Source organism: Hippoglossus hippoglossus, chromosome 7 (genome assembly GCF_009819705.1).
Source record: "Hippoglossus hippoglossus isolate fHipHip1 chromosome 7, fHipHip1.pri, whole genome shotgun sequence".
NCBI lineage: Eukaryota > Metazoa > Chordata > Actinopteri > Pleuronectiformes > Pleuronectidae > Hippoglossus > Hippoglossus hippoglossus.
The window spans coordinates 26,132,352-26,145,145 of record NC_047157.1 but is presented as its reverse complement, the minus strand read 5'-3'; the positions used below and the strand labels follow the sequence as shown (position 1 = coordinate 26,145,145).

Sequence of the window (12,794 nt, the reverse complement as noted above, 5' to 3'; positions counted from 1 at the left end):
TTTCATAAGGAGACTGTTGGGCCTTGGCAGTGATACGTGCTCCCTGAGTGTCCTTCTAGTTTATATCAGGTCTCAGCTCCACTCAGCTGTATTTTCTCAAGTAGCTCTGTATACACCCCCCCCAAGCACCAAACACATGGCAACTAGTTGATGAGACGTCACACGTCACAGCAGGTAAAGCACGGTGGAGCCATCAATATTAAACGCGTGTTCATTAGTTCACCAAACACACAACTGTTATAGCGTGTGAGGTCTCTGAGTTACACCAAAAGCAGTGAGTAGTGTGAATTAGGTTTAATTAGAATTCATTAGGTTTAATTGGTGTATAATGGTATAATAACACACAGGACTACAAATTATGACTGCAATTAAAGTGATTACAATGTGGCAACCAAAAGCTGATGATGGTTCCTTGAACGAGACACGTCTTAAGATTCATATGCATCTCTATCTGCAGATAAAAGTCACCCTGCTTGTGTGCCTAAGATCTGAAAGTTGATTTGCCTGTTGAACTGATCTGAACTGTTGCATAATCCCCAACTATGAAGTAGCAAAGAGGGAATGAAAGACGAGAGACTCAACGTCTTCCCTGACAGTCTGCTGTTTATCTTGTTACTGAACCTGGTGTCTACACAGAACTCGGAGGAAAATCCCTGAGCTGATGTCATGAAGCAACCTGCAAAAACAAAGGTGACCCAAATCCAGTCACGGCAAGACGATGATGGGACGAGACAAAATAATTTAAATTTCAATTATTGTGTCTCGAGCTTTCCCTGAAGCATTAAGCACGGCTGTCAACAACGAGGGATATGTGAAACCACGAGCAGATGAATGATCTTGTAAGAGCACAAAACAAAAGGGTACAGAGCCCGTTTACATTGTATATATAATTACTACTTTTGTATTTTCTGTCGTGTTTACATTGTTCCTATTTTTATATTTTCCATTTGCTCGTTTCTCACTTTATATATTTTGAATGCTGCTTTAACAAGGCATTGTGGGACTGAATAAAAGATATTTTCTAATCTAAACAAAAGCCCAGATTCAACCGATCCCATTCCAAACACGTATGCAAGAAAAACACACAAAATATACAATGTGCATTCAGCAAAATCCACCCGTCCCTACAAGGCTATTCAGCTGTGTTTAACAACTCTGAAAATAGCAGCAAGGTGGTTGATACAATTACTTAACACACTGGGCTGAGTGATATGTGATGATAGGAAAATGTCTGATATTTCATGTTATGTTCCATCATCTATCTTGTTATGCCGCAAATCTTAGTTCTAAGCTAAACACAGAACTGTTCGTAATCACAAAAGATGAAAGTGATACTCGTCTTATGTAATTCTCAGTAACGTCTGGGCCACAGTGGATGTGTGAGCAGCGCGCGTTGAATTAGTGTTAACAAGGTTTCTGTTGTTGTTATTGCAGAACCAGAAGATGCACAGTTACATACTGGAGAGATCTGTCATTGAGTTGAGAACATAGGCTACTTTTATTCAAGGGAATACAGTTGTCGTACCAGAAACCTCATGTAGCAGCTCTGCAGCAGACACAGCAGACGCACATGAGCTGCAGCAGGTCCGTGACGCAGCTGTCGCACACGCACCCAGTGGGGCCCGAGCGTGAGGAATACAAATTTCCAAAAAAAGTAGAAGCACTCCATTAGCCAATAGAGAGTTCTTTCTCCTTCTTACCGTTCCGCTCACCCTGACGTCGTAAAGCCGACCCCAGTCGTCTTCATGGCTGTCAACCATCATCATACTCTCATCCTCCTCCAGGAACCACTCAGCCTGCAGGTCAACCTTCACCTCCTCCCCCATGGAGTGCATCCCTACCGCGGGGAACAGCCCCTCAGCCAACACAGGAACCTCCACTGAACCCACCTGAACGGGAGAGAGAAGAAACAGTGAGTGAAGACACACAGAGGGCGAACACGGACGCCACCACGTCGAAACACTTACCTCTTTGCCGTTTTTGGTGAAAAAGACTGTTGAAAAACCTGCTTCTGTATTTTCGGAGTGTATTCCACAGCCAACGCGGTCACCTCGGGCACATTTTGGTCCAAACTGCTGCCCCACAGGGTTTCCATTGTACAGTCTGAAGGAGAGAGGAGAAGAACATCTCACTGCTGCTGCTCTATGTCTCCTCTCCTACTCCTACTGTTAAAAATAAAGAGTCAATCATCATTATTTTCCTAGTGATTGGTTTAAAGTGACGGTGTCAGTGATGATCGCAAAAAAAAAGAAGCCATTTGTTTATTGATTATGTCGGGGTTGAATAATTGTTACTCATCAAAACTACATCATACATTTTCTTTGTTAATTTCATGTATCGCTCGACTGATTAAGAGTCGTGCAAAACCAAATGTAGCTGTTAGAAAAACTTCCATTATCATAATATATATAATCTCAAGTCTCTTTACATCACAATGAAGAGAAACTCCCTCATTAACTGGAAGAACTGAACAAAATGCTAATGTTGCTGAAGTCAAAGGTTTTTCCACTGTCACCAAACAACATCAAATATATAATGAGTATATTAACCATCTGTAATAAAAACTGAAGTTGACTGTTCTGGGGGAACGAGCTGTGTGAGAGGCTGGATGAGCGAATAAAGAAAAGGAGGAACAAACACCGTGTTTAGAGCAGGCCGACCTCTGACCTTCATCCCACACAGTTCACTTTTACATACGTTTACCTCATTATCTGCTCTCCTTGAATGACCTAGTGAAGAAATATGTAAACACACTTTGAGCCATATAATTACGGCGACTGCTATGGCCTGATAATGTACAACACATCTGCCTAATGCTGCAGGAGTGTGCGGTGCCATCAACGGGTGAAATCGGATGCTGAAATATCTACAGCGGACCGCGAATATAAATCCAGTCCTAAACATGACGCTAAACACAGAGCACGTAGTGAAAGTGCTTAGCACCCAGTTTGGGTCAAATAAGTATCTACGGCATGTATCAGAAGCCCGGGCCACCTCCGCCAAGGAGCCTATGTTTTCTTCTGACTCTGTCTGTGAGGAGGAGGACTCAAAAACCACTGGAGGGATCATCATGAGACTTGGTGGAAGGATGTGGTGCAGAACTTTACATTCAACAGTAAACATCACATGTTGATGAGAAACCTGATCAGGGGGCTGATGCTGATCTGTTTTTCACTTTCTATTATCGAGGACGTGATGTTTTTCGTCTGCATTCGTTTGTTTTTCTGTCTGTTAGTTCATTAGACACTTGGAAAGATGCAGTGTTGTTTGGGGAAGAACCCAATTACTATGGATTCTGGATTTATCTTTTTACTGTCTTTCACATTGTTCAATTTTAAATTGATTTCTCAGAGAATAGAGAATATCAGACATGTTTAGGGAACTGGTTTCTGTTAGTGTCAAATCCAAACCCAAATCAGGATCTAGTGAATTTAAATGTGGTTTAATAATGGAACTGTTGGGCTGTAAATAATTTACAATTTCTAAATCACCAAAATCACAAACAATTAGCAGATTAATTGATAACAAGATCTTGAGAAAATTAAAGATTTTGACAACAACAATAATTCTTGCTTCCTTTCTCTTTGCTTTTTTATTGCAAATTAGATATTTTTGACTTTAAATTAATGGTCAAACCAAACAAGTACGTTAAAGACGTCACTTTGAATAATACTGATGTGCACTGTTCAATATTTTTCAAATTATTAGTAGTAAAAAGAAAGTGATGTAAATCTATAAAGAAAGAAAATGTATAATTGAAGCCAGACAAACAATTCTGAGGCCTGTGGGGTTCGGAGCCATTATCCCTGCATCAAAAGTACTTTATGCTGGAGCAAGAAAAAGTAAGAACCAAAAGCAAGAACTAAGGAGAATTATATACGGAATTACTATTGCGGTTATATGTGGATGCAGCAGCAACAGGCCACAATCCATTTTCCCAAACCATGCAAGAAACTGTAGTGTATAGATGACTGTGGTTTGACTTACTTGCCGTTGTCAGCGTGGTAAGCTACAGAGTATGGCAGCCAGCCAGGCTGGTGGTCCAGCCTGTAGAATTTAGGCACCAGGCCCACAGCAATGGTTCCCCTCACCCCTGTGTCCACTATCGTCACCTATAACAAACACACACACACACACACACAAAGAGAGAGAAAACACTGTAACTAGGCCACATCTATATTATTACATTTTGTTTGGAAACGTAATTTTCTAACTAAAACAATCTCTGTCTACACCAGTGTTTCGGCTCTCAGACTCCTTGGCTCTGTTTTGATCCTCGTCCACACTAACACACGTGAAAACGCATATTACGGATCCACCCACGTGCACTGGGCGTGAATGTGCCGGAGCAAACAGACGGCTCTAATAGTTGTTTCATTGTAAAATGTTAGCAAAGTTAGCAAAGACAACAGGGTCAGCAACAGTAGTAATTGATTATGGGAGCTGAGGCCAATGTCAGTTGTTTTCTTTCGGCAGGGGGTCATGTGATAGGAGCCTGACGAATCAGCGAGGGCTGCGTCATCATCGAAAAGAGCCAATCAGCAGCCGTCTGTGTGCGTCTACCTCATAGTTTCCATCACCTCAGTTTCTGGCCGTCCAGACTCAAACGCAGCCCCAGAGTTTTCAAACTAGAACAGAACCAGCAGCGTTTCCAAACTTCTCCATTTCAGCAGCTGTTCGACTCCGGTAGTGTGGACGCCGGACACCGGACGCATCTGCAGCAGAGTTGATGCGTTTTCAGACGAAAAAGTGTAAGTGTGGAAGCAGCCTAAGACCAGTACCAGTTCAATCAACTCACAGCTGGAGCTGGTCACATTTTACTCTGATGTGTGCAGAGTTTTATCCAAACCAAAGTCTGACTCTACACATAGTGGAGATGTGCTACTGTACTGGTCTCACTACATACAGGGCTGTTTGATATGAACACATTTTGTGTGACAATAGAAAAATGTCTACCGTGTCTCTATTGCTGCCTGACGGCGCAAAAACTACTGAACCAGATTTCTTGAAACTTGGAAGCAGCGTGGAGAACGAACAGAAAGAGAACTCACTGACTTTTGGCACAGAACCAGACGAAGGGCTGGATCCAGGAATTTATCACTTTGAACTGAATTCAAGTCATAATGTTTATGAGAACAATCAAATGTGTAGAGTGCTAATATCCAGGAACAGGAGAAATTGTGGTGCTGATGGTCGATCTACTACTTCCAGGAATCTCCAGAACCGTTAATCTTGTTGGCTCCACACTTGGCATGAGGATTGTCCGTGGCCCAAGTAAGTGTAGTGTAGACTTTTGTGTAATTTGGACACTTTAAACGTTAAATACTAATAAACTTTGAATAACTCAGGCGACTCTGAGGCAGCAGCGGCTGGGACTCATCAGCGTAAGTGACCCTGAAATGGAGACGCGTCGTCCATCTTTATTTACAGTCAATAGTTAACAGCTGCACATGAAACATCCAGAGCTCACATGGCGGCAGGAAGAGCGTCACAATAGACTCCTCCCCCCTGACACGACACCAACCAGCCAATTAAACCCAATCACAGACACATGACCCAGCAGAAATGGGTGAAGGACAGTAACCATAACAACCTGATCATAATTAGGTAATAATCAGGTACAGAAGAGTAACTGTTTGTGTCTGTTTCCTTCCTTCGTTGGTGACTTCTTCTGCATCGTTCCTCACGTCTTCCACTTCACCTGCGTGTTTCATTATTCACCTCCTCCTTCACCAGCCGAATCACTGCTCCTGCTCGACGGCTCCTGGCACATGAAACCAAACTTCTTGTGTTTCCCTGACTAAAGATTCCAGGATCGATTCCTTTCCAGTTTGTCAATTTAGGGATCAGACATCATACCTTCGCTGTGTGAGGAGTGAATTCTTTCCCTTGGCGGGATCCCACGTCCACACCTCAACTGCTAAAATACCATGAATAAAAAGAGCATGCGAGATGACTTAGATTATGAAAGAGCAGGAATGTGCTCACCGATGAGCCGTTCAGTTATGTTGACATTAATGTTTCAAACAACGCTATTAAAATGAGTGGAATGCTGCAGATGTTGAGCTGGGCTCGGGGAGGACTGATGACAAAAACTGGAGAAAGTGCAGCAGCACTGACAACAAACGTGAAATGGATTCCTTGTGAAAGCAGAACGAGGGAGAAACACGAGGATAGCAGTGACGCATATGTCGACAGAAGCCTGACCTTTATGAGAATAAATGCTCCCAAATTTTAGAGATATCTGGGAAACTGACAGCATGTGCGTCACGAAGTAGAGAAAAATGTAGCATGAAACTCTGGGTAATGACCACACTAAAATCCTCTTGTTTAAATGTCAGAGGGACCTGCGAGGCTCCAAATGTGATTCTCATTTAAATATAACCATTGTTATCTTAACGATTTGCATGCTGAGGCAGGAGAGAGAAAGGGATCTGGAGGTCAGATGAGAGTTTGACATCATATTTAGAGGAAATGTCACATCTGGCACAAATCAGGAACTCCTCACAGCACTGATAAAAAAAAAGGTCAAACTACATTGTTAGCTCGTAGTCGAGTCGAGTGAAACAAATCTGAAATGTTCCATCATGTGCCCGAAATAGTGCTTCCCATCTAGAGGAGGCAATCTGAAAGGAACAGGGGGAGAAGAGAATCAGGAGAGTTCGGTGTGGCTACAGGACTCGGATGCAGCGTGGTCCTGTCTGGTTTCTATTTGCAGCCCGGTAGAATGACGTAGGCTCCCTGGATAACGTATGGCCTAATGTTTCCTCCTGAAGCCAAGACAAGAGCGACCGCCTGCCTCACCTGCAGCCTCCTGAACAAACGTCACAAGGTCTACCATGACACGCACCATCCACAAAGGAGCTGCCTCATAAAGAACACTCTGCACCTCAGCACCTAATTTACGACTGAACTCTTGCTACTTTTCCGGTGCTAAATCACCAGGATACTTTCCTCTTCCCTCTACTGTATGGATGCAAACGGTTACAGCGGCCTGATAGTGGCTGTAGGAGCTTTGCTCTAATAAAGGTCCAATGCTTTCTCCTTCTGCCAGTCTGCTGAAAAACACTGTGTGTTAGACTAATCTTTGTGCTCAGAGATACCACCTAACCCACACCCTATCCCTCATTCCAATGGAGCTAGGACATTTTTGAGGTAGTGGTTTTGCACTGGTGAACTGGGACTGTGGGGGGGCACTGAGAATTTAATATGAAGTTGAGAAAATTGTCAGCAATGGGATTCCAGGGGATAAAATTGCTGGCTGGATGGAAAAGCAATCTTGGGCACAACCAGGGATGACGGTATGTGGGCCTATCATACTGTGAATAACAAAGTTACAGATAGCAGTTTGATGCAATCACATCGAGTAACGATGCACAAAGAATATATAATAATCAACCTAATAAGAATACGATGCCTATCTTGACCAAATGAAGGCATGAGCTGCTTTCAGACATGCACTGGACTCCGGAGAAACCTCTGTACGTTCTGGATGGGGCTTGTATGCGAGAACGCAAATCAAGTCTGAGTGAGAGACTCTGGACTTTCTACGGATTTTCTCTAGTAAAAAAAACTCGATGTGAGATCACAGCAGGATTCACCGCGACCAATTCCACAGACATTCTCTGGAGGGTGTCCTGTGGGTCAAGAGGTTACACATGGTGGCAAAGGTCCCAACTTGCCAGACGAATACCAGAAGGAGGTTTTCGCTTGTGTTTTAACAACGTTTGGTTTATTGATCCGGGAAAGTCACAGTTCACCCGTCTCCACTGCTTCACTCGACAGCAATCCCCGACATCGTGTTACGGCAGCTACAGAAAAGAGTAGGTGAGCTCAGGTGTTACTGAAAGGGAACCAGGATGAGAGCGAAGACAACCCATCTTGAACTGAAGGAGTGAGGATAGATGAGTCTTTGCCCCGCCTAACTAAATGCCTGCTCTGTTTACCCACCTCTGTAACCAAGGCATGGGATTAGATTATTTATTGCTTTGTTTTGATATTATTCCCGTTTTTTTTTTATGCTGTGGCTGCAAAGATTTTTGCCACGGCAGGGCCGCCACGTTAAAGTGGTATCAGCGGAAACACTGAGCAGTAGTTTCACTTGCTGGCCAACTTGTTGAAACTGTGCAAAATTTGAAACATCTTTATGTTTCACTTTTTGACTCCCAGGTGAGGTTCTCTGAACACACAGAGTATGTTTTTTAAGAAATGCTCACAGACACTTTATCTCCCAAGAAGACGCAGTGGCCTCAGAGTCAGATTTTAGAAGTACAAGTGCAAAGTGTTATAACTTTTTATCTTCCTGCGAGATACGGTCACATAAGCTGCAGAGCAGAGATCAAACTTTCCAGGGTTGTGTCGATGACAAGCTAAATAGTGAGCAAACTCAAAAAGCCCTTGACCCAACTCTTCACCGAGAGGAAGAGGAGGAAAGCGAGGAGTCTCCTGCCACTTTGAAACTCTGAGCTCAGGGAGGCGCTACGGAGAGATTTACAGCATCAGTTTCAATGTGTCTTACCTCGAAGTAACAGTTTCCCTTTGATAGAGGATGGCCAGCCACATAGCAACCCACTTCTTCAGAGTTCCCTTGGTAACTAAAGAGAAGAAATCACAGGTTAACAATAGGTGACTATTGGTTCAACTGCTGAATCAGAAACACGTCTGGAAGAACGGCCTCATCCTGTCAAACAGTCTCAACAACAGTATCAGCGCGATCGCATGTCTGACGCATCTGGAAATGGGGATAAATTGAGATGTACTCAGTGTGTTAGCGGCGGGATAAACAGGCATCGTTATATTACTGGTATCTTTCCATTTAACTAAGTTTATCCTAAGAAATTAAATTTGTTTGTAACAGGAGATAGATCATCCCTCCCTCCTCTCTCTCTGAGACTCATGCAGTCAGCCCTCACCAAAGTGACACGACACTGTCGCTCGGTGCGCACTCTCCTCAAAGGGAAGGATAAGAGAAGTATAAAACAATGTCTGGTTGGTTTGGTCAATCCTTGCCGCCAACACACCCAGTACATCTCCATCCTTCCCTGTTTCCAGATGTGCCAGGCGCATCCTGTCACCAAAACACCAAATGTGCACAGTCACGTTCAATGCGCCATGGTGCACGAAAAAAGTTGTGTATTGACCAGTAATGTCAAAGCTTCTCTGACAGGCTGCTGGTTAAAAAAATATACATTTAATTTATAAAAACACAGAAGTAAATAAACAGACAATTAGCATAAATGGTTAATAAATGAATATGTATCTATAAAACGGTTTTTTCAGGGTTTCTGCGCAGCCCGTGAAACTTGAACAGCAGGCTGACCTGAGTGCGTCTCCGTCTTTCTGCAGCCTCATGTATCGCTCCTGTGCCGGGCGCCCATCCCCAATATCTCTGATTCGACGCCTTAGATTCAGGAGGCATCTGTGGTGTAGTACATTGATGTCATCCATCTAAATGAACAAGAACGGGTCCATCAAAAAAAATGAGCTCTTCACCGTTCAGCTCAGCCGGCTGTGCAGTGTTTCCTGCCTGTTACAGTGACAGAAACCTGTCTGCCTGTCTGTGTCTCACCTCGAGAACCAGTCAACCTTTCTCCCTCATACTTGTGCAGCGTAGAATTTGGTCTGATTTGGACACGTGACAGGCTAAGTATTAATAAACAGTATAGTATAAAAATGAACTTGTTCTTTTGGACAGAATACGTGCGGTGACACCTCCAACCTACTTTAACATTTTCTGACTCACCTACACTAACACTGATACATCTGCAATAAGGTATTAACACCAGCGTTACTCTGGCTCTAGTTTAAAGGTCCTGGCTTCATGGTTACGCAGCCATAATAAAGCAGAGACTCTCTACAGCTGTGTAGTTGACGTGTCAGCATATTTTGGATTAACAACGAACAAGGGCAGGGAAAAAAATTCAACAAAAGGCAGCTGCTCAATTCAGTGTTGAAATACTGCAGTGAAGCAACAAACCTTGAAAAGCATTTCATAAGACGCCACTCCAGCTCCAGTGGGTCTGAGACAAGCATAGCTGCAGTCCGTTGGTTCAAGATAATATGATGATAATATTCGCTTATTTTATAAACTGAATATGCTTTCAGCAATGAGTCCATGTGTATCTTCCTGAACATCAGTCCTGGGGCTGTGTGTACGCACAACCAGAAAGTCAGTGTGCACAAACAACACTGTTTCTGATGACAGCATTTGATTTATTGTCACAGGACTTGTGTGATGTCTTTAGTAAAAAACACTAACACATCGAACTCTGGCCCAGTTCAGACCTGGTTTTCACATTCATCCTGAGAGATCCCATCAGGAATGGACAGCTCAAGTTGGTCTATTCACACCTGACATCCAAATGCGTACTGATCGTGTCTCCTTTGATCTCTTGCGATCGGATCTCACTCCCACACTTTGTATGCAAATAAACATGTACGTCACGAAATGATGTTGTTTTTACCCATTTTGAGTTTACGGGTGTGTCCTGTGTGAGTGTGTGAGAGAGAGAGAGAGAGAGAGAGAGAGAGAGAGAGAGAGAGAGAGAGAGAGAGAGAGAGAGAGTGTGTGTGTGAACAAGTAAAAGAAAGAGGAGTCAGGAGGGACTAAATGAATTTTGTGCAGCTGCTATGAAGATTTTACCCATTTGAATATAGAACCAATCACTATTCAGTGTTGATATTGTTTCCACAGACAAATCAACGTATGGACCTTCTGAGGAGAAAGAATAATCCAACATAGGAAGAGACGATATGGCCCAAAGAATTATGTCTGGAATAAAAAGGTTAATATCAGCAGATATTAATACAACGTAAGCTCCGGCGTTCATATTGGACTCAAAACGACTCATTTCCACCAGGTTTTAAGACTAAATGTCCTATTATATCCTCCTCGGACGCACGTTAACAAGGACGCACAGGAAAACCGCACACACGCTCGCCCAAGTGCACGCTCGGGGTGCACGTTCGCATCGCTACAGCCGCTAGCATCGCTGCTTCTGGTAGTGGACCCTTAGGCTTAAAAAAGGGATTGTCGAATTTGTATCTCGGTGCTTCCAGAAACTTGGATGACACCACAGGAGCCGTATGGAGGCATGTTGTGTTTTCTTTTATGTCCCCCCCCCCTCCATCGGCATAGTGGTGAGTAGATAAAGAGTGAATTTTCATTTTTCTGTGAACTATCCCTTTTAGTATAAAGACTGATTTAGGCTGTGTGGTTCTAAAATCTTCTTTATTAGTAGAGACTGACCAACACTCGGCCATCGTGGATTCAAGGATCCTGCCTGTTGTGATCACATCAACTCTGCCTGACATACAATACGCCTCCTCACATATTCTACCATTACTGACAAACACTCCTCAATTCATACAAACTGTTTCTTCTAATCAATGTTGTAAATACTGTTAATTGTTGATGTGTTCAGTTACACGTGACATCTGGGCGGCTACAGTGGTCGTCCTCCAACCAGGAGGTCGGCGGTTCAATCCTCTATCTTCAACATCTGCATGCCAAAGTGTCCTTGGGCAACACACTGAACCCCCCTCATAGATGTTGAAAGCACTAATTGTCACTCGCTTTGGATAAAAGCGTCTTCCAAAAGACATGTAAGTTAATCTATAGAACTTCAGTCCGTCCTGGGAGACGGATCCTCACACGAGGTCTCGGAGGTCTCTGGGGTCTCTGAGGTCTCTGGGGTCTCTGAGGGTTTTCCCTCCAGTGAACAGGAGTTTTTTTGGTGGTTTTACTCGTGTTGAGGGGGAAGAACAGAGGACGTCGCACCTTGTTAACATCTGGGAGACACATTGTGATTACTGATTATGGGATATACACATAAAATCTGATTGACTTGATCAACAGTGTGTTCACACTGTGTAACAACGCGTTATACTTCCTCATTGTATATATATATATATATTTATATATATATATATATTTATATTTATATATATATTTATATATATATATATATAAATGTATTGGGCTTTTGTTATATTGCTAGTGATGAAAACTATATTGAATAATTCTTGGTTTAGGTTTGTTGCTCAGCTTCAGTCCAACATTAAAACGCGAGGGGGGAAAGTGGGCGTGCCACTGTTTACATCCAGCTAACGCTGTCAGGGTTCGAGAGCTAACACCTGAAACCCGCGAGCTGCCGGTGCAGATCCCTGATGTTAGCATGGACAGCTACATGCTAACCCCTCTGCCCACAGCGGGTAATGGCTGACTGGTCATTTAACAGCATTTAGAAAACGGTCCGTCTCGAGCGGTTCAGAGCTCGAGACGGGTTAGCATCACTAGCAGCTAACGTGCTAGCTCCTTCGCTCCAGACCGAGTCTCCGTGGTCACCAGGGAGCGGGAGGTGGATTCTAACAGCGGTGGACACAACACGGGGTCATCGCCGGAGACATCGCCGGGGACACGTACCTGGTGTTCGGTCGTTTACCGGGACACAGACGCACTTCTGTCCATCGGTCCGCTGGCGACACGGCAAACTTTACAAACTGCAGTGCGGCGCTTCGCACTGACGTCACGGGCCCGTGCGCCAATCACAGCGAGGCGTGAGAAGTGGCGACGAGAATCCAGCCAATCCTGTGGCACCGTGTGTGTGTGTGTGTGTGTGTGTGGTTAAGAGAAGGTTTAGGATACGTGTACAGGTAGGTTGAGATTAGTTATTAGTTTTTGTTATAATTAGGGCCATGTTTAGGTTTAAGTTTAGGTTATGGGTTTGTTTGTGATAATGTATTGTTAGGTTTGGTTAAAGTTAGGGGTATGTTGAGGTTAGGGGTTTAGTTTT

The 12,794-nt window shown here is 43.6% G+C and overlaps 1 protein-coding gene across 1 annotated transcript in view; it reads right to left on the bottom strand.

The window, feature by feature from the left end:
- spryd3 (SPRY domain containing 3) overlaps window positions 1-12,603 on the bottom strand; it is a 51,249-nt gene extending 38,646 nt beyond the window's left edge. The window contains exons 1-6 of the mRNA XM_034590583.1: window positions 12,425-12,603; window positions 9,320-9,447; window positions 8,519-8,594; window positions 3,988-4,112; window positions 1,968-2,103; window positions 1,701-1,889 (exon numbers count right to left, since the gene is read on the bottom strand). Coding sequence (XP_034446474.1) covers window positions 1,701-1,889; window positions 1,968-2,103; window positions 3,988-4,112; window positions 8,519-8,594; window positions 9,320-9,447 — 654 coding nt within the window. The 5' untranslated portion in view covers window positions 12,425-12,603. The remainder of the gene's footprint in view (window positions 1-1,700; window positions 1,890-1,967; window positions 2,104-3,987; window positions 4,113-8,518; window positions 8,595-9,319; window positions 9,448-12,424) is intronic.
- Window positions 12,604-12,794: the final 191 nt, after the last annotated feature.